This window comes from Alexandromys fortis, unplaced genomic scaffold (assembly GCF_014885135.2).
Source record: "Alexandromys fortis isolate MF-2015 unplaced genomic scaffold, M_Fortis_MF-2015_v1.1 scaffold_2_1_26212458, whole genome shotgun sequence".
NCBI lineage: Eukaryota > Metazoa > Chordata > Mammalia > Rodentia > Cricetidae > Alexandromys > Alexandromys fortis.
Genome location: NW_026067930.1, coordinates 2225639 through 2246617, shown reverse-complemented (window position 1 = coordinate 2246617; position 20979 = coordinate 2225639). Strand labels below are relative to the sequence as shown.

At 51.3% G+C, this 20979-nt stretch overlaps 1 protein-coding gene across 1 annotated transcript in view; it reads right to left on the bottom strand.

Moving 5' to 3' along the window:
• LOC126503482 (maestro heat-like repeat family member 5) overlaps window positions 1-20979 on the bottom strand; it is a 43577-nt gene that overhangs the window by 13267 nt on the left and 9331 nt on the right. Inside the window, exons 4-18 of the mRNA XM_050145192.1 lie at window positions 17766-17894; window positions 17486-17634; window positions 16705-16797; window positions 16369-16485; window positions 16031-16150; window positions 14763-14885; window positions 14594-14670; window positions 13881-14016; window positions 10084-10179; window positions 9200-9304; window positions 4257-4392; window positions 4016-4110; window positions 2651-2797; window positions 1840-1994; window positions 778-922 (exon numbers count right to left, since the gene is read on the bottom strand). Of these exons, the coding sequence (XP_050001149.1) occupies window positions 778-922; window positions 1840-1994; window positions 2651-2797; window positions 4016-4110; window positions 4257-4392; window positions 9200-9304; window positions 10084-10179; window positions 13881-14016; window positions 14594-14670; window positions 14763-14885; window positions 16031-16150; window positions 16369-16485; window positions 16705-16797; window positions 17486-17634; window positions 17766-17894 (1823 nt within the window). The remainder of the gene's footprint in view (window positions 1-777; window positions 923-1839; window positions 1995-2650; window positions 2798-4015; window positions 4111-4256; window positions 4393-9199; window positions 9305-10083; window positions 10180-13880; window positions 14017-14593; window positions 14671-14762; window positions 14886-16030; window positions 16151-16368; window positions 16486-16704; window positions 16798-17485; window positions 17635-17765; window positions 17895-20979) is intronic.

The window sequence follows — 20979 nt, the reverse complement described above, 5'->3', positions numbered from 1 at the left end:
ACCCCATTTCTTTGGGGTTGGGCTATGGTGTTTGTGGAGGGGAGGGGCTTTCAGGTTGACCATAGAGTCCCCTGGCTCTTCTTCTAGTCAGTCCTATGGTAGCATGTCCACTACCCCACTTGGTCTTCCCTTGAACTGAAAGGTCTCTTTTCAGGGGCCAGAGATGAAGTGGGTCACTGCTAAGTCATGCCCTCACAAAGCCTGGGGGGGGGAGTTCAGGTGCTAGCCTCGGCTCCCAATCAGAGCCGGCAATCTTCACCTCCCACCCTGGCTGTGCTGTCTGCTCAGGGATCCCTCTGCCTTCCCTGGATCCTCTTCTTCCATCTTCCTTCACTATTCTTGCTCTCGCAGCCAACCATGGCCCAGTGCATGGTCACTGTATCTCTGGGTCTTGCCAGGATAACCAAGACTTTCTCTCCTATTTTCCAATGTGTCTAGGAACCACTTGCTGAGAGCTCATGGGATTTTTAGTTCTGTTATGGTCTATGATGGGGCATCCCCATGGAGAAACAAGTGCTGATAGTAGCAGGTGTCTGCAGCCAGGCGGCTGGTCCATCAGTGGGTACCCCAGACACTTAGCAGGGCCATGCATGCAGGGTGGGAGGTTCATGAGCAGGTGCAATGCATTGTCACAAATGACCACAAACCATGGTAAAGGCTCGAGGGTGGGGCTCTTGGAGGAAGTCCAGTGTCCTAGAGGGATCTCTCTGAGGCCCTGGATACCACTACTGACCCTGAGGGGACCATGCTGGTGGCAAAGCAAAGGGTTCTGCTCACCATCAGGGAGACCAGACGGGCCTGATATGAGGAGTGGAGGAGCCTCCTGGGTGGCCGCAGTTTCAACTTTACATAGAGCAGGGTTATAACATCACGAGCTAAGTGGTAGTTGGTAGCCAGAGCCTTCCACAGCAGTAGGATCCACCTGCTTGAGACAGGGTCTAGGTCACCACTGGGAACAGCAGCGCAGAGAGGCCTCCCACAAGTGCTGACCATTCACAGGATGTGAAAAAGCGAGCCCCTTAGGAGCAGCAGGTGAGGGGGCCCAAGATCCGTGATCTGTGATGCTTCGTTAGACATCTGCATGAGCCCCAGCCTTGCAGCCCCTCTCTCCAGGACCCCAAAGCAAATGGCTGCTCTCCAGTCTGTCTTTTCTCTTGGGAAGTAGGGGCAAGCCCCTCAGATGGTTTGAAGAGAAGAGGGGAGCAGCAGAGCCAGAAACCACTTCAGGCAAAGCTCATGAGTCCTCAGTGGCACTTGCCTCTGTCAAGGGCTGTGTGCTCTGAGATGGATGGGCCACTGTCCCTGCCACCTCCCACATTGCCAACTATATACATGTATTCATGAGGTGCTTAGTACATGGCCGGCCACCTAAAGACTGACTGGCTATGGCTACGCTGCTGCCGTCAGCCCACAGCCAGGTGTCAAATTAGTAAAGCTTTGTTATCAAGAGACTGCCACTGGTATCTAGTGTGGCAGCTGGAATCAGGACTCACTGGGGCTCTGTGGTCACAGGGCACCCGTGGATGCATGGAGCAGTGTAACTGTATTTTCACAGCCTCTGACTGGTCTGTGGCTTTGCTTATAGACTGACCTCTGGTGACTGTGAATCTGAAATGGTGTCTATGCCGATGGCCCTCCTGGGACTGCTGGAGCCCTGTTTAATACCCAGACACTTTCAGAGCCCCTCTGGCCACAGTCCGGAGTCAGGAAGAAGACAAAACTGTTGAGAGCCTTTCCCTGCCTAGTGTGTTCAGTAAACAACTGTGAACTGGGCAGGAGGGTCACCACAGGCCTGGGTGATGCCTACACTGTAGTACCCTGGGCCAAGGGAAGACCTACCTATCTGAGGGGTGACATAGGGACAAGACCACCTCCACCACCTCCTGAATATGCTGGGTCCCCAGAGTCATGGTGACCTTACTTATGGTCTGCTGAATACTCTGAGAGCGGATGTTTGGCAGTTCCTGGAACAGGCTTTGCAAGATCTCAGCTACCTGCAGGGCAGAACGCAGCTTCAGACAAGGCAAGGCCCTCTGAGTTTCTGAGAGGACTTGGCCTTATGGCTCATCTCCCAGGCTGCATCTAAGATCTCAGCCACCTGCAGGGCAGAACGCAGCTTCAGACAAGGCAAGGCCCTCTGAGTTTCTGAGAGGACTTGGCCTTATGGCTCATCTCCCAGGCTGCATCTAAGATCTCAGCCACCTGCAGGGCAGAACGCAGCTTCAGACAAGGCAAGGCCCTCTGAGTTTCTGAGAGGACTTGGCCTTATGGCTCATCTCCCAGGCTGCATCTCTTTCTTAAGGGAGGTAGGGTGAACAAGCCAAGAGGAGTGCTGCTGTTGACATGTGAGAGCACCCAAGTGGAGGGGGCCTGGCAGTCCCCAAGGGTGAATCTTCAGTTTAGTTGGCCAAGCCGAACTGGAGGAGAGTTAAATGTGCCCTCTCCCACAGGCTACCTATGAGGCAGCAGAAGGTGGGCCAGGAATCTTCTGGACAAAGGTAACTGCCAGGAGTACATTGGGATCCCACTCATAGGCTGCTAGGCTGATTGCGCGTTGTCTCCGTGACTACATGTGGATGAATGTATATGGCACATGCTCACATGGGCAGGTACACATAGTCTGAAAGGAGCCACGTCCACCCTGCCTCACCTGTTCCTTCTGTAAACTGGGTTCCTCACAGATCATCAGTAGGAGCTGGGCAGCAAGGTCGCAGCGGAGGTAGTTCCAGCTGTCCAGACTGTGCACCAGGGTAAGGATCAGCTGTGTGTGCTGCGCCACTGTCAGGTTCTTGAAGGTCTGTGTAGAGCCAAGGTCAGGAGAGGGGGTGCATGGAATCTCTGGCCAGCACTGGCTCAGGTCAGGCAGCGAGCTAGGCTCTTATGAGAGAGGGAATGAAGGCTGTGTGCCCAGTCATGTAAGTGCCATGAACACAGGCTTGCAGGGTCCCAAAGTGTCCATTCAGCCCCTGCCCCAGGCTGCTATGACCTGTAGTTCTCCCAAATTGGGGCCAAGGCTGGGTGACTGCAAATGTTGCAGCCATAAGTACCCAGCTGCCTCTTCTCTGAAGACTTTCCCTAAAGTAGGAAACAGTCTTGCAAAGAGTCACTCCACCAAGGTCCTGCTGGGTCAGAACGACACTAACTCCTGCCCAACTCTAGCCCCAGTCTTTTTTTTTTTAAAATCTTTTTTAAAAAGATTTATTTATCACATATGTAATGTTCTGCTTGTATGTCTGCCTGCAGGCCAGAGGAGGGGGCCAGATCTCATGACAGATGGTGTGAGTCACCACGTGGCTGCTGGAAATCAAATTCAGGACCTTTGGAAGAAGAGCCAGTGTCCTTAACCACTGAGCCATCTCTCCAGCCCCTCTAATCCCTACCTTATTTTCTTCTCCTACTTCCCCTGAATGGTGGGACCTGAATTTCCATCCACTGTCTTTTAGGAGGGGCCACGAGGACAATAGACTTGGCCTAATCCATGCCCCAGGAGACATGAGATGCTTCTGACCCAGTCTGCCTCAGAAGCTGGACCCTCACTTGGAAGGTAAGAAAACAGAGGCTCGGGAAGATGGGATGACCTACCCAGGGCCTCCTAACAAGTCCTGGAGCTTGAAAACAAACCCTGCCTCCTCTTCCCCATCTGATGTAACAGGCAGGCCAAGCTTGAGAAGAACACAGCAAGGGTCAGAGGGAGGGGTGTCCCCCAAGCTTACCTAGGATGAAGGAGTAGTGCTAACAACAGAGTGTCCCCAGAAGAGCAAGATTGCTGGCTGCCCTTGACCCCAGAGGGAGGTACACAAGTGAGAACCTCTGGCCCGTGGGTTCAAAGGCCCTATCCGAGCTGAGGCTGGAAGGTGAGGTACAAAGACAGACAGTTTTCCTAGAAAGAGCAGAAGTCCATCCCATTCTGGTTCTGCCCAACCTGCATGCTTGGCTGCTCAGGTCCCTGGGACCCTTTGGCCCCATCTGTTCAGGACCAGAATGGAGAGGCCCAGGCCCAGTCTGACAACCTCACCTTCACCATGTGGTAGAGCTTCACCTCCCACTCTCTAGGCTCGCTGGTTTCAAATTGCTTCATCTTGCTCCACTGTGCGAACTCCACCAACTTCCCTGTGTATGGTTGGGTTCCGGAGGGCTGCTGGGCCTGGAGGCAGCCTCTTTTCTCCTCCCCCCCTTTCCCAGCTCACAATGAGGCCGAAGGAAAGCCTACCCAGAGCCACTCAGAGCCTCCCCTTCCCCAACCCTGCTCAGCTCACCTTTCTGCTGGAACACGAGCTGCATGAGGAGGAAGACACAGCAGTAGGAATGCTGTTGTGTGATCTCGTCTTTATCCCGCCACAGCAGAGTCAGGAGGCCTAGCTGGTGGCCCAGCGTGGACGGCACGGCCTCTTTCTGGGGAGAGTGAGGCAGTGAGCAAAGCCAGGCCTAGCTTCCTTATGTCACTTTGTCCTTCCTTTTCTGCTCTCAGCATCTGTGGGAGATGCACTGGCTGGGCTTTGAGAGAGACTCCTGTCCCACCCATGAGAACCTCTCTGACCTGTCTGCTCACTGGAAAGCAGAATTTCTGTTTTTTAATAACAAGAAGCTGGGCATGCCTATCACTTCCTTCAAGCATGTTTGTACAGGTGTGCCTGTTGATAGGAATATGTGACTGCATGCTTGTATGCATGCGTGTGTGCTAGTGTGTACATATGTGTGTAGGCATGCCAGTGGGTGTTCATATGTACCTGCATGATGGTATGGTCATGTATGTGTGCCTGTGTGTACATGCACGCATAACTCTTTAAATGTGTGTATGCCTGTGTGTGCACACATGCTTGTGTGTATATGTGTGCATGTGTGTGTCCATGTATACCCACATAGGCTGGTATGTGTGCATCATTTGTCTCTCTTGGATGTTTTAGGAGTTTCCTGTCTTTCCCTGGTCTTCAATAATTTGGACCGTGGTGTGTTCCCATGTGTTTTCCTTTGTGCCTGTCCTGCTTGGGATTCCTTAGTATTCTTATCTGAAGGTACATATTTTTTTCAGCCAATTTGAGCAGTTTCCAGGGTGATGGTACCACCCACTCTGCCCTGATCATCTCACTTCTCCTGGGATTCTACTTCCACTCCGCATTGTTCTACACCCACCGGGCTTCCCTCTTTTCCCTTTGGTCTCGGCAGGTTCTTTGTCCTGGTTCCGATTCTTATTTCTTCTGTGGTGGCTGAGCTGCTGGTTAATGGACCCAGTGCCTTTTCATTTCAGATCTGTTTTGCTTGCAGTTCTAAATGTTCTTCCAACTCTTTCTTGTGGTTACCACGTATCTCTTAGCATTTTATTTTCCCCTTTAACGGTCATTCCTCTAAAGTCCTGAACACAGGCGCACACTGTGTCTCATTTCCTCAGTTCCTTTTACCAGATGCAAAGCAGTACAGAGAGGAATGGCAGACGCCTCCTGAAATCCTCACGGAGATGACAGGGAGGGTGTTCGCAGTCTCCTCTGAATTTCTGGCCTCTGAGATCTGGAGGGTCACATGGTTGGAGCTTGACTTTAGTGAGTCTCCTGTGCTCAAGTAGGTTGGACCTGAACAAAAGCCACCCCAAGCTGAGCCATTCTCCAGTAGGACTGTGGGGTTGGAAAGTGACCTGATGAGGAATGAAGGATGGGGACAGGGGCTTGGGGTGGGAACAGCCCTGATCTGCAGAGGCTCTTTCTTCCTGTGTGGGCCACACTGCTGCCCTCTCAGAGTGCAGCAGCCGGGAGCATCCTGCTCACTCTCTGTCGGCTTAGGACATTTTGCATCATTCATGAATCCATCGCTCTGTGAAGTCCATGACGGATGCTGTTTCTGAAGTCTTCAGGCTGAGCCTCTTAGCTCTCTGCCAGATCCTAACACCCAGACCAGCATGGTGGCCCGAGTGTGTGGTGGCCATCACACACCTGGCCAGCCCACCCTACCTGGAAGGACATATCCCATTGCAGACTCAGCAGCCACTTCAGTTGGTGACAGGTGTCACCTCACTGCCCCTCCAGCCCCAGCCTGGATTCCCAAAGCCAGCTTTGCAAGGCCCAACTCACACAGTTTCCGGTGAAGCCCTTGCCCATGTTAAATCTTGGTTGCATCTAACTGCTCTGTGAGGACCTTCACGGCCCTTTCATTTTCAGCATTGTAGCATTAGCATTGATTCTACTTCAAACATAGGGAAGAACAGCTCAGAAGTCCTGAGTCCTCTAGCCACTGCCTCCCCTTAGCTACACTGTTCTGCTCAGTCCCTTCCGGTCTCCTCCCTTCTTCTGACAGGAAACACTGGCATTTGACCTCAAACACTCCATTGTGTGTTTCATAAGGAGGACAAAGGTGACAAATGCACAGTGTGACAGCCACAGCCACAAAAATCCTATCCAACGTCAGTGTCATTGTCTCCTCCATATCCAGACTTCACCAGTTGTCCCAGTACAGTCATACTTAACACATGACACTCCTCATCCACACGACACTCTCCACACAGAGCACTCCTCCCATATCTATAACATACATAGAGCACTCCTCACTCACACACAGAGAAAGAGAGAGAGCGCTCTCCACACACACACAGACACACACACACACAGAGCTCTCCTCACACACACACACACACAGCTCTCCTCACACACACACACACAGCTCTCCTCACACACACAGATACACACACACACAGAGCTCTCCTCACACACACACACACACACACACACACACACACAGCTCTCCTCATACATCCAACACTCCTCACATTCAACATTCTTCACACACACATTTTTTGCATACATAACCCTACTCACACACACACACACCACTCACACATCTAACATACATCACACTAATATGTGCACACCTCTCATGCATACACCCCAAGACACATACCTTACATGCACACCACACAGAGCTCGAAGAATGCTGAAATAGATACATATCTAAATCCATGCGGATTCAGAGAATCAAGTGTCCAGCACTCCAGCTCTAGAACAGGGCCACCTGCTGTTACTCTCCAATGGAGGTCCTCGTCCCTTCGCGGGAGACCCCCAGCTTCCAGGACCTCCATACCTTCTGGCATTTATAAATTTCTGAAAAAATTTCAGGATACTTCGAATACTGCACAGAATAAAATTTCAAACCAATATTACTGCAAAAACCAAACTACAGAATTCTTACCAGTTTTATGGTCATTTTTATTTACAATTACAGTTACAGAGAGGTCACAAACATTAAGTACAAAATGCAATAGCTTCGGAAATTTCAATAGATTGTTGTATCTGCATCCTCTTTCGGCTGCTGTGCCTGAGGCTGGATGACTGAGAAAGAAGTTTATTTAGCTTGCAGTTTTGGATGCCAGGAAGTCCAGCATCAGGCAGTGGCTTCTGGCCAGGGCCTCTCACTGCTTGGCTGTGTGAATGACACACAGCAGGTGTGCATGAATGACAAAGGAGACATCCAGTTTCTCAAGCGCTGACTGATTCCGGAGAGAATCCAGTATCAAGATAAAAACATAATTCCCTCCGGCAGGCCTCACATGCCAACATCTCTGTTGATTTCCACATTCCAACACACCACCCAGCACCCTCCCTTGTCCCTGTGCATCTGTGAGAAACTTCTCATCATGTTTCCTGGAGAAGCCTCACAGCTGGTCCTGCCTGCCAATCCTCACTCTTCTCATGGGTCCTCTTCTCTGCTGAATCCTGGTGGCCCACCCCTGTGGTCGATATCGCCACACATTGCTTGCCTGTTCTTATTGCTGGGCATCTGCAGGACTTCCAGCTTGGCTCCAGTATGAACAAAAGCATATAAGTATTCTTGCATAAATCTTTTTATATATAAATGTTCACTCCTCTTGGGTAAATTCCTAGGATCAGACCTGTGTGCTTAGGGGATAAGTATGTGTTTAACTTTCAAAGAAATTGCCGGAAGTTCTGCCAGGCAGTTTTAACATCCTACGCTCCCACAGGCTCTATGAGACATTTCCGGGGCTCCACACCTTGGCCAATACTTGCTGTTCCCAGACTTTAATTTTGCGCTTCCAGTGGTGGGTGGTGGCACCTCCTAGTGGCTTATTTGCATGTCCTCTATGACCAGTTATGTGGGGACACACTTGTTCTCATGGCTTCTGCAATGTCTTTCCTGTTGCCCATTTTAAGGGTCGGTTGCCTTTTCACTGAGTTACAGCTATCACATTTTCCGGACCCATTTCTTGTCCATCTGTGTCCTGTGTCAGGGTGCACAAAAGTTCCTCATTTTGATGAGGTCCATTTGTCAATTTTTGTTTTTCAGGTGGGGTCTCCTATGGCCCAGGCTGGCCTCAAGCTCAGTAGAGTCAGAATATGTGGCCAAGGATGACCTTGAAGCTCTGATCTTCCTGCCTCCACCTCCCGAATTCTGGGATTACAGCATGCACCGTCACACCTGTTTGATGTAGTGCTGGGGATCCAACCTAGGACTTGGTGCACGCTAGGCAAGTGCTCTACATACAGCCCTAGCCCGTGGTATCCATGTTGTATTTGTAGCTACTGCCTTCTGAATGCTGTCCAGGCCATCTGCCTGCCCTTCCTTTAGGAAGAGGGTCTGTCTTCTTCTAGAGACCAGGAAGTTCTCAGCTTGTATTTCCCCCTCCCTTCCTCTTCCTCTCCCCTCTCCTTCCTGCCAGGGTCTCACAATGTAGCTCATGCTGACCTCAGACAATCCTCCTACTTCTTTTCTGAGAGTTAGGGTGATCACACCTGGCCTGTGGGAAGCCTGCTTACATTGTTCCTGAGCTGTGGGGTGGTGGCTCAGGCTCACTACCTAAGGAATTTGGTTTCTCTCAGTCCTTCCCATCCAAGCCTGATGCCTCCATGTGAAGTAGCGGGAGCTCGAGAACACAGAAATGGGGTGACTCTCTTTCTCTCAGCTGCTCCATTCCCAGCCCTCAGATCAGCTGATTCTAGGCTTGTCTGAGTCATGGGTCCTCCACACTGCAGCTTCTCTGTCTAGATCCAGGCTATTCCCCTCCCCCTCCCTACTCCTTCAGTCTCTGCCCTCTCTTGGTTGTAGTCTTGGCTTGGGGATTTCCTCGGGCCAACCTGCTAAACGGTACCACATCGCCCAGCCTGAGGGCTCAGAGAGTGCCTATGGCAAGACTCCACCTGGATGCTAATCTCCATTCCCACCATCAGGAGCTCCCCAAGACTTTGGAGTGCAGGGAACTCACAGCAAGCTTCAAAGAGTCTACCACATACTGCAGAAGCAGGAAGATGGACTGGACAGCCCGGCTGCGCTCATGGCTCTTGTCAGATATCAACCAGTACTCTGTGTGCTGGGAAGAATAGGGGAGCACGTGAGAACCTGCGCCACAGAGCCCATGACATCCAGCTCAACATCAGCCCAGAGTAGGGCCGCTGAGAAGGGCGACAGCCACCCAGCCAGGCCATTAGCCTCATTGCCTGTCCATCAATCTAGTTCTTCATTCCTGGTCCAAACCTATAAGGCACCAGCGACAGTCTTATTCTTACACAGCCAGGACACTTGTTCTAAGACCAGCCCAACAATCCGATGGTAGACACCAGCAGGGCATCCTTCAACTCAGCTCAACTCCAATGCTGTCAAGGTTAAGGGCTCTGTCCTCTCTGGAGCCCCAACTGTGGCTCATGTTTCAGTCCAGCCCACTGTAGATTATGTTCACCCACCTTTCATTCTATAAAAAGCACCCAAAGCAGACTACTTTACAAAGAGGGCTACAGTGGTGCATGACTCTGGAGGTCTAGAATGCTGATGGCCTTCTTGGTGACAGTCCTAGGGTGATGAGGGGCACCACATTGTAGAGACAGGAAACACATATATGCACGTTTCTTCCAATTCCCCTCCACTTCTCATAAAGCCTGTCACAGGGTTGGGGGTACGGCTCAGTGTAGAACACGTATCTAGAATGTTGAATGTCTGTGTATAAATAAGGCCTGGGTTCAATCTTTACCTAGTATTACATGTGTGGGCATGAACGTGCACACACCCACATCCACCTCCACACTCTCTCTAGCAGCTCAGGCTGGAGCTAGGGCTGGGGCTGGAATCCCTACTTTGCTGGTTTACAGGCCTCACCTGCAGGAGGAAGCAGACCTCATCCATGCTCGGGTTCTCAGAGATGAAGTTCTGAAGGAGCAGGTCCAGGGCATGCATTGTCTTCTTGTACAGCACCTGGCAAGGGCAAGGGACAGGGACAGCTGGCATCACATAGCCAGGTCACCTCATCGTCTCCCCTGCAAGGTATCTGCTTCCTTGGGCCCAACTCTGGCAGGTGAGGCTGATCACGCCATTGGCAGCAGCTGGGATAGTGCATTCTGCCTCCAGACTTTCCCCAGAGGAGCTGTGGTGTGAGCAAACAGGTTCCTCTAGCTGCTCAAGTATGTCTCCTCCAGCTCTGCCCACCTCTCTCCTGAGGCCACTGAGGTAGTCTGCCGCTCTGACATCTTTCCTGCTGACCTGCTGTTTCCCCAAAGAAGGACTTTTGGTTAATGTCTCAGCCACTGACAACTTAGCAGTTACAAATTAAACACTTGTTTGTTGGTTGGTTGGTTGGTTTTCAAAATGGGGTTTTTCTGTGTAGCCCTGGAACTTGATTTATAGACCAGGCTGGCCTCAAACTCAGAGATCTGCCTGCCTCTGCCTCCTGAGTGCTGGGATTAAGGAAGTGAGACATCGCTACCTGACTTTTTTTTTCTCACATATTTATAAAGACTAAAAGAGAGAGGAAATGGTTCTAGATGAAAAGAATCTTGAGATGATAATCTTGTCTCCAAGTGAAGGATGGTTTCAAATGGAAATAAGACCAGAAATGCAAACACACCAGAAGGCCCAAGCATATCACTGCAAGGAGTCAAGAATTCCTCCCAGCTCACACCATCCACTGAGAGAGCTTCTGACGCGGAGGCAATACTCTTATGTGGAGATATTTCAAATAAGACTGCTAAAATGGCAATGAACACTTAAGGCTGACCTGAGGATGGCCTTCCTCTTTTCCCAAATACAAACTTACACTTATCTAGGAATCTCAGAAGCAAGAAAGGAGACTCCATTTCCAGTGAAGGATACAGTTTGGTCATCTTGTGTGACCCTAGCAACCTATGATCTCACCCTAACAGGCTGCTGTCCTAACCACTTCAGGAAGCACCTTAGAATCTCATTTACTAAAAGGAGGGCATGGAGGAAGGGCTCTTAGCAACCCTGTGGGTGGAGCTTGTGTGTCCAGGGCTAAGATATTTAAGCCTGACTTCTTCACACGTGGGTGTTTCTTATCCTTTCTTTGGTTGCCTCTACTTCTATCAACCCCTTGCTGAGTCTATGTTACACTGCCTTCCCAATAAAATCCAACTCTGCTCCAAACTGGACCATCCTAAAATTCTTTTCTGCACAAAGCCTTGAATCTTGGCTTTCCCTGAGTACGTGTCCCTGCAAGGAATTCTTCAGGTCTCTGAGGGCAGCAGCATAGAGCTGGGTCTCTCCCAGGCCCCACTTCCACTGATGAGCCCCAGCATCACTTACTGTGTTGTGGTACCCAAACACTCAACAGGAGCAACTTCAAGGTTTGTTTTGACTCACAGCTCAGCCCATACAGTGCATCACAGTGGTAAGGCATCTTGGGAAAGCATGGTGACCATGCCTGCTTGGGCTATGGTGGCAGGAGCTTGCTGCACACTTCTCGTATGACTCAGAGCAAAGAGAACACTCAGGCTAGAAGCAGGGCCAGGCTCACCACAGTGACCCACTTTCTCCATCTAGGCCCCAGACTCCAATATCACCAACTGGAGAATAAGTATTCAGACACATGGGTTTGTGGGGGACGTCTGACATTCAAACCTTGTTCTTGCAGCCTCCAGAGCTGTGGGTAGCAGCATACTGTTCTTTACAGCTATGGTACTTCTTTTCAACTGCCCCCACAAAATACAAAGCTGAACCCTCAAAATGCAAAAACTTCCAGCAGAAAACTTAAGCAATCTTTGTGGCCCCTGGTCAAGCAAACTCCCTAGACATCCTACCCATAGCACAGGCCAAAAACAAAACAAAACAAAACAAAAAAAAACCCCAGCTGGGCGGTGGTGGCGCATGCCTTTAATCCCAGCACTCTGAAGACAGAGGCAGGCGGATCTCTGTGAGTTCGAGGTCACCCTGGACTACAAGAGCTAGTTCCAAGACATACTCCAAAGCTACAAAGAAGCCCTGTTTCAAAAAAACAAAAAATAAAATAAATTAAAAAAAACAGTAGGAATTTTCTAAGCAGTAACAACTGTCTTCAGAAGTCAACAACAGAGATTTTGAGAAAGTCCCAACTGAGAGAACAGATTTTCAAATGCAGACTGTAAACTCACATCCAAAGTATAAGAGGAGCTATAAAACTGCCTAGTAAGGCTGGCAAGATGGCTCAGGGGCATAGAGGCCCTTGCTATCAAACCTGGGCATTTGAGTTAGATTCCTAGGACCCACGTGGTGGAAGGAGAGAAACAATTTCCACAAGTTCCCCTCTGATCTCCACATGTGCACCACAGCACACAGACACACAGACACACACACACACACAGGCTCACATACACACACACACATAGACACATATATACACGTACTCACATATACACACACAGGTTCACATACACACACATAGACATATACATACATGTACTCACATAGACACACATACACACACAGGCTCACACAGACACACACACTGAAACATACACAGAGACACAGACAGACATATAGACAGAAACACACACACAGATACATATAGGCTCACATAGGCACACACACATAGAGAGACACACACTGAAACACAGACATAGACAGACACATACACAAATAAAAAGTAGTTTTAAAAACCTACATAGTGGCCCATTTCAAAGGTAGCTGTGAGAGCTGAAGAGATGTTTCACCAAAGTTAAGCACATACCAAAGTCCTCATCCCAGTGACCTCATGAAGGTAACAATGGATCAAAACTATGGCCAACTGCAGAAAGTCAGTTGGTGCAGTGGCAGATGGTCCCAGTTGAACCCCACACAGGAATGGCTGCTGCCTCCTTTGTGACCACATGGAGGTCAGTTTCCCTTGGGACTCATCTGTCTTCCCCTGCTCCCTGGGCTCTCCTGGCATGGTTCTGACCATCCACAAGGCAGTGCCTCATGTGTGCCCTGGGAGCCTAGCGCAGACCACAGGTCAGCTCCCTGTGCCTGCCTGGCCTCGCTGCCTAACCTGGATCCAGGGCCGGGAAACAAAGCGTGGAAGGCTTTGTTTCTTGCCTTGCTCTTTCTGCTGAACAGAACGTAGCTACCCTCAGAGCCATGCCAGCCAGATGACCTCTTCCCAGAGCAAGCAACCCCAGCAACACTGTATCCTCCCTTCACTTCTGGTGGATGGAACTGGCCTCTCCTGCTTTGGATATGGCCTTGGTACTCACTTAGGTCCTGGAATGGAGCAGGACCTAGTTGTGTGCTGAGTGATCAGAGGCATGTGAGTGACAGCCAGCCTTGTCCCCGCCTCAACTCCCCTGGAGCCTGGGTCTGGGGCAAGATAGCCTGAGATAGCTGGGTAGCTGCACAGCCAAGGGCCAGGATGTGTCCAGCGCTTTGAGGCATTTGTCAGCTTCCTTGAAGTCAATGAGTACAAGGTACAGGAAGGCTCGCTTCAGAGAATGCCACCAGAGCAGCACTGAGACCAGGGTCTCGTTTGCGCAAAAAACCTTCAAGGTCCCTGCCATTCTAAGGTTGAAGTGAGCCTGTGCTCCAGGCAAGATGGTTCTAAGCCCAGACAGAGCTCTTCTTTCTGCCAATTACCAGACAAAGCTAACCCCTGGCCTAACACCAGAAACCCACACCCCTGGGAGAGAGACACGCCAATCCTAGAGCATCACCATGACATCTGGAGCTTGTTTCGATGAAGGCGAATCACTCTGTAGGTGCTCAGTAGCGGGAAGCCTGTACACACTGTGCAGGCAAGTCTGCAGGACCTGGGACTTGAGCAGGGGTTTGAGTCCGGGTCGCAGGTTACTGCAAGAAAACAAAGTGTTAGGTTGGGGTGTGAGACTGGCCCAAGGGACTCCCAGCAGGGGTATACCAGAGACTGGCCTAAGGGACTCCCAGCAGGGGCACACCAGCACAACTAGAATACGAAAGTAGACAATGTCTTGGCTCAGTGGAATAAGAAAGGTCAACACAATAGGGGCTATGGTGAGCTGTTCTAACTCACTGGCATTTGCTTGGGGGAAATCTAGACATTTTCAGGGTCAGAGTCAAAGCTATGGATAGATCAGGTCAGAGCATAGAGTAAGATCCGGGTCCAAGGGTGAAAAGCTAGGCTTCATGTATAACCTGGGCTAGGGCCCAGTCTGTGCTCAGGACTGTGGTTTAGTGTGTGGCTGTGGGCAGGGTTTAGTTTTTGCCAGTATTAGCAATCTATCCTGGTCATGAAAGAACGCAAACTTAGAACAGGCAGTCTTTTAGGCAGAACAGGAAGAGCCTCAGCACAGCCAATATTCTGGTGGTGCCTTGGGCCCCAGCCCCACACGCTCTGATGCCACCACAGACTCAGGACCTTGCCTGTCTTCCAGTGCCCTAGGAGAGCTACCTTAGACCCATGACAACCAGGATGATCTTCTGCCTGAAGAAGGTGGTCAGGAAGTTGGGCTCATCCTTGAGGATGTCCTGGAGGGCAGAGAAGGGGCAAGTGTGGCAGCAGCCTCTAGCTGGCCACCCTGGTCCTTAGGAGGACCCACGGTGACCCCAGGGTCGCTTACCAGGAGGCACTGGATGAGCTCTGGAATCTGCGTGAACTTGTACCTCTGGGAGCCATACTCTTCCCGAAGCGATCTAGTGAGCAGGATGGCCGCAGACAGGAAGCTTGACTTCAGAATCTCATCCTGTCTCCCATAGATGGGCCAAAGGTCAGGTCAGGGGACAATTCCCTAAAATCCTGTCACATAACCTAAGCAGCCACCTTGACCAGGGTACCAGCAGTGTGTGCGTCACACACACAACACACAAAGCACACTTCATGCACACAGGACATAGCAACCTTACTCACAAAAACAACCCCTCTGCCAGTCAAGGAAGCTAAGTACAGGGCTTCCTTCTCTCTAGGCCAGCCTCATTACCCTGGACAGACACAGCCTTATCCCAGCCACCTGTACCAGAGCCCTGGACCCAGGAGTGCAGAGAGCAGACCCTGAGTGGGCTCTGTTCCCAAGACTCTAGGGCTGTCCTGCGAGTACTGCCTCAGTGACTGACAAGTTAACCCAGGTGGCTCTGTCCAGCCTGCCCTTCAATGGAGGGGTGGGGAGGGCCTCACGCAAGGACCACAGGAGAAGTAGTACACCATCCTCGAGGCGATGTTGTCCACCCAGGGCAGGATCTGCTCCTTGATATGTTTGGCTATCTGCCCATAACACAGCAGGGAGGTGCTGCTGACCCATTTCCATCGAAGGTTGTTGTCTGAGGGCTGTGGGCGAGTGAGAGCTAGGCTGAGGGGATCCAGGCTCTCAGCTCTCCCAACCCCCACCTCCCTCTTGCCAATGAGAAAGCTGTAGCCTCTATACTGACTTCAAGTAGAGGCCAGGAGTGTGCCTCCTCCAAAGGACTGGGCCTAGAGTTGCCACTAGCCCTCCTGTCTAGGAAGCCCCACTAGCTGGTTCCCCAGGCAAGCTTTCTCCTTTGAGCTACTGGAGTTGGGATTGTAGAGCTGCTCAGTGTATCTACTGGGCCCAAGGCAAGCGAGAACTTGAGGCCCAGGCCTGGCATAGCTCTCAAAGTACTGGAGGTTCCCTGGCCCAAAATCCTTAGTTCAATTATCTCCATGCTGAGGCCCTGAGGAAGGGTCTCCTATGAAGCATGCATGGACACAGAGCAGGTACTTCAACTATCCTGTGTCCCCGACACCAGCTCCTAAGGGGTCAGGCAGGAACCCTGGTGTAGTGTCATCAATGGGCACATGGAGGCTGGCACCCTCTCTGTCCACCACTGCCGTATTCAACATGCTGTAGCACTCAGGGCCTCAGGGCCTCCCTACCTGGCTGTCTGGGGACACTTCGGCTGAACGCAGGATCTTGTTGCGTCCCAGGTGCTTCAGCAGGGCCCATACCTCCTGCAAGTGTTCGGTGGAGGCCAGGCCCACAGCCAGCGCAATTCCCTGTGTACCAGAGGACCCTGTGAGGGAGCTCACAGGTGACAGGGCAGGTCCTTGTCCAGCTCTCTGGGGCCTGTCCTTCTATCAAGGCTGCCTCCCGGGGGGCTGGACTGGTGGCAAGCTGGCAAAGTGTGCCATGCAGTGAGAGCCATGCAAGACCCTAGTGATGGTGAATGGGGCACGAGGGAGGCACAGGCAATAACCCGAGGACACTGACCCACCTCTCGGTAGCTGGAGTGCTGGTGGGACAGCTCCAGGAGGTTGGCTAGGTGGCACTGAACCTGCTCCGTGCTGGGGCACTCACGCAGGATCAGCCCATAGAGATGGAAGAGCAAGGCCTGGAGTAGGACAGGGTGGAGAGTCTGCTAATGCTGTCTGCTAATGCTGCTAAGAAATCCACCCATTTGAGCATGGCAGGGCTGTGTGGTCAGACCTACTCCTTCCCCAAGAGGGAGCCCTTTCTCCTCCCGCTGTGTGGGACAAAGCAGGGGAGGAACACCTTCCTGAAGCATTTCCAGGGGGCTAAAAGAGCCTAGGGCTTCTCATGGGGCACTGACCTTATCAGCAGTTTGCTTGGGGTCCAGGCTGAGAAATTCTAGGAGCTTCTGCACAGGGGAATCCCTGGGTGGCGTCTTCTGCTTTTCCCAGAGCTGTGGGCAGACTGCCACGCAGACCCTTCCCAACCACCAGGGCAAGACAGATTCTAGAGCCCACAGGACAGTTGTAGCCCTCCCAGGACCCTGAGTGGGGGGAGGGCAGCTTGCTTTCAGATGGGTGAGAGAAAAGGAAACGGGAAATCCCTCCAAGTATGAGAGTTTTAATCCTGAGTAAATCTGCCCATGACCACCTCTGCAGTAGTTCCCTGAGACCCTTAGGACAGAGGCTGACGTTTCTAGCAGACACAGAGAGTCCCATGGGTATCTGGGCATGCTCCTTGCTGACTATGCCTCAATGTTGACCCCTGGGCCTTTGCCCATCCTGTTCTGACCAAATGCTTTTCCCTCTCCATGTTTAGGTTCCCAGTCATGACCAGCTGTGAGTGCTTAGGTTGCCTCCCTCTGTAAACAACGGCCATCCCTGGTAGGAGGAGACCCTGGGTGGACCCTGCCTTCCCACCAGTGTGTGGGAACTAAAACATCCACTCTGACTCTCTGAAATCCTCCAGCACCTTCCTATAGAGTGTTAGGAGCTTCAGGGATGGCCAAGACCGTGGGAGTCCTAAGGTGGTTGATGAGTTCAATGTGTTGGCTGGGGAACGATCCTGGATGGTGCCTTCACTTCCTCCCAGGCCCCGTGAATCTCCCGCTCAGTGGGAAGCATCAGTCTCTCTGATCCTACCTGGCTGTGCTCCTCTAGGAAATGGCAGATGGTGTCCAGTGCCAGGCCCTGCTCTGTGACCATCATGTTCTTGATCTTACTGACTGCCACATTCTCCCAGGATGGATGGAAATTCGAGTACTCTCCCAAGATCCCCAAATCCAAATAATCTGTGGAGATCCCAGAAGCAGGGGGTCAGTACCAGCCCCATCCACCAGTCTCCCAACACCTAAGGCCCAATAAAGTTCCTGAGCTGGGTGTGGAGAGGGACTATGGTAGAAAACCCAGGCCCACCCAGCACCTGCCCTGCCAGGTTCCTGCTTGGCACACTGGAAGGACTGCTGTGGAGGCAGTGTGACCTCTACCAACACAGACACATCAAGGAGGCTTGGTGGCCAGCTCAGAGCAGAATCAGTGTTCAGCCAGTTGACTAGGGAACAGAGACCATACTGGGGTCAGGACTATGATCACAACTGCTAATCATTTGAAGCAATATATTGACACGGCTCTTGCCTAGTCCCAGTATCACAACAGCTGGTATTCCTCTTATTTAAACCACAAGGCTGGAGGTAAGCACCCATACGCCACTAAGGAGTTTGTCATCTACAAGCCTAAGCAGAACTCCACAGAGCAGACACTTCCACGGCGAGCAGGCACAGACTTCCTGGGGCCTGGCCGTCCACCACACTGAGAAGAGCTGGAAAGGAGATGGCTGAATCTGTGGCAGGAGCCATGTGGACCCTAGGAAGCTTCTTCCTGGCCAGCCAGTCAGGGCTCCCACTGCCAAAAACACATCCAAAGGAGCCACACTCACTATCAGTGGAGAGGAAAGGCGTTCCCAGGGACTGGACTTTGCTGTCTTCTCGTGAGACAGAGACAAGAATATGTGAAGGAAGACAGCGCATCCTACAGACATGTGGCTGGGGCGTGAGTCTTCTCTGAAAAACTAAGAGCAAATAGGAAGGCCTGTCTAGAGCCACATGGTTAGGGTTTCTCTGTGTTCCCCCTCCCCCCAAAAGGCTCATGGGCTGAAGTCTTGGTCCACCGAGATGGCAAAGTCATGAGAGCTCTGACCCACTCACTGGCTTCATCTACCATTGATGGGGTCATAAGTTAAAAATGTTATTGGGATTTGAGGCCAATATAGAGCACGCATGTCACTGGAAAGCCCCTGGAGGGGGTCTTCTTTGTCCCTTCCTGTTTCCCTGCCTCTGACTCACACCATCTGGTGAGAAGCTCTGCCTATCTGGCCCTTTCCCCATGCTGTTAGGCCACAGAAAAGCAGCCCACTATGCACCAGATACTCTCAGACAGCCCCAAAGCATCTTTCCTTCTCAGCTTATACCAGGTATTCTGTCATTGCCATAAGAAACTAGCATACACACGTATAGAGAGTCCCTTCCTCGCCATCAGGGAAACCCCAGAGGTTTTATGATGATTGTATGTAATTTCTACATTGTCTAATGTTTTTACAACCATGCTATACAGACAAAGTTCTAAATGGCTGCAAAACCAGATAAAGTCCAACTGAGTCTCACACATGGGCTGCTTCACAGGGTTCTTGTCACTCAACCTTTGCAAACCATGCCTTATAGGATATGGTACCAGGAGTGGTGTACAAGGTTCTCACATGAGCTTTGGCCTTGGTCCAGAACAGTTCCCACGGAAAGGAGCCTGCTGTTGGTGTCTGAGGGCATCACTCACCAATCCTGAGCTGGTAACCAAGACACTGCACAACCCTCTGAAAGCCATCGTTCATGTTTGCACACATTTGGTCATGCAGTAAAAGCTATCTACCTGCCAGGCACTGACCCCGAGTAAGCCCAGACGTTTCTTAGCAGTCTTTGGATGATCCAGGCTACCCCTCATGTCCTCAGAGCACCAAGGATGACACACGAGAAGCTGTGAAGTCCCTGCTCAGCTGGGTGGCAATGGTACATAGTCTGCCCCACCTGACTTCTTGAATATAGGAATAGTGGTTAAATTCCTGCTGTCCTTCCTGGGGGGGGGTGATATAGGGCTAAGTAGGCTCTGTCCAAGGTCCTGTCAGCTCAGTGCCCTACTCTAGGAAGTCAGAGTCTGAGTGAACCCCAACCCATACACTGTATAGATGTGAGCACCTTGTCTCAGTCCCCCAATCATCCCAAGGGCTCTTGGAGGCTCTCAGCAGTGTGTCCATTCTGTAAACCCCACTTGCTGTGCACCCACTCACTAAGCTCCCGCTCTTGCTCCTGCTTGGGCAATGAGCGGTTGGGCCTTCTGTAGGCTGAGGGGGTGGATCTCTGTGGGGACTGAGAGGAGTCATCACCAACCATAGCCAGAGGTTCTTTGGAGGACAGCACCTGGCAAAGACAGAATATAGATGTTTTTTACCTACCTGGTGACAGAGCATGGCCACAGGGTCTCTCAACCACCCCAAGCCTTCTCATCCCCTCCCCTTTCACTCCAGAGACACCACAGTTGGTCCTGTGGGCAGTGTGACATCCAAAGGGCCTTGGCCCAGTCTTTCTTGCTCAGCTGTGGTGGCAGTTTGAATAAAAATGTTCCCCACAGGTTCATATATTTGAGTGCTTTGTCATCAGGGAGGGACACTGTTTGAAAAGGATTAGGAGGTGTGGCCTTGTTGGAGGAAGTGTAACGCAGGCAGTGGGCTTTAAGTTTTCCAAAGTTCACACCAGGTCCAGTGCCTCCCTCTCTTTCTGTCTACAGATCAGGATGAAGCTCTTAGTTTCTGCTCCAGAGTTAACCTGCCTGGTGGCAACATGCTCGTCCACCATGCTTCTTGCCACGATGATATGAAACTATAAGCTCGTTCCCAGTCAAATGCTTTCTTGTATAAGAATTGCCTTGGTCGTGGTATCTCTTCACACCAATAGAACAGTGACTAAGACAGCTACTTAACATGGGGTGTGGTGGTGACTCCAAAGCTACCCTGCCACCTTCACCCTGAAAATCCTTTCTTCTGGCATCTTCTGAACTTGGTTTCAGCCCCTTGTCCATGGATGAGCCATGCTACCCACACATAGGTTTCAGAGGTTCTCCTTGAACATATTAAAATGGTGCAGGAATCTGGGGATCCTATGTATCACCAAGGCCACCTGGAGGCCCACAGTTCAGAGCACCTGATCTTGGGTGTTGGCTACAGGTTCACCCATACTCGGGATATCTCCTAAGATCCCTGAGCAAATTTCCCATCTGCTCAGTCTTGCCAAGTTGGGGAATACACCAGACTCCTTAGTGACAGTTTCCCAATTATTTCATCTCTTACCCTGCCAGGTGTGGGATCCTCACAAGTGTCCCGAGGTCCACTCTCCATCACTTTCCCCTGTCTTGCAACTCTAATAGAAAACTTTCACCTCAGGCTGCCTACACTACCTTCATTGTCAGCTTAAATGGATTTAGAAGAACCTAGGAGATTAGCCAATCACACCTCTGGGTAAATCTGTGAGGTTGCTTTCGGAAGGGATCACTGGAGAGAAGACCTCGCCCAGATGTTGGATGGCACCATTGCATAG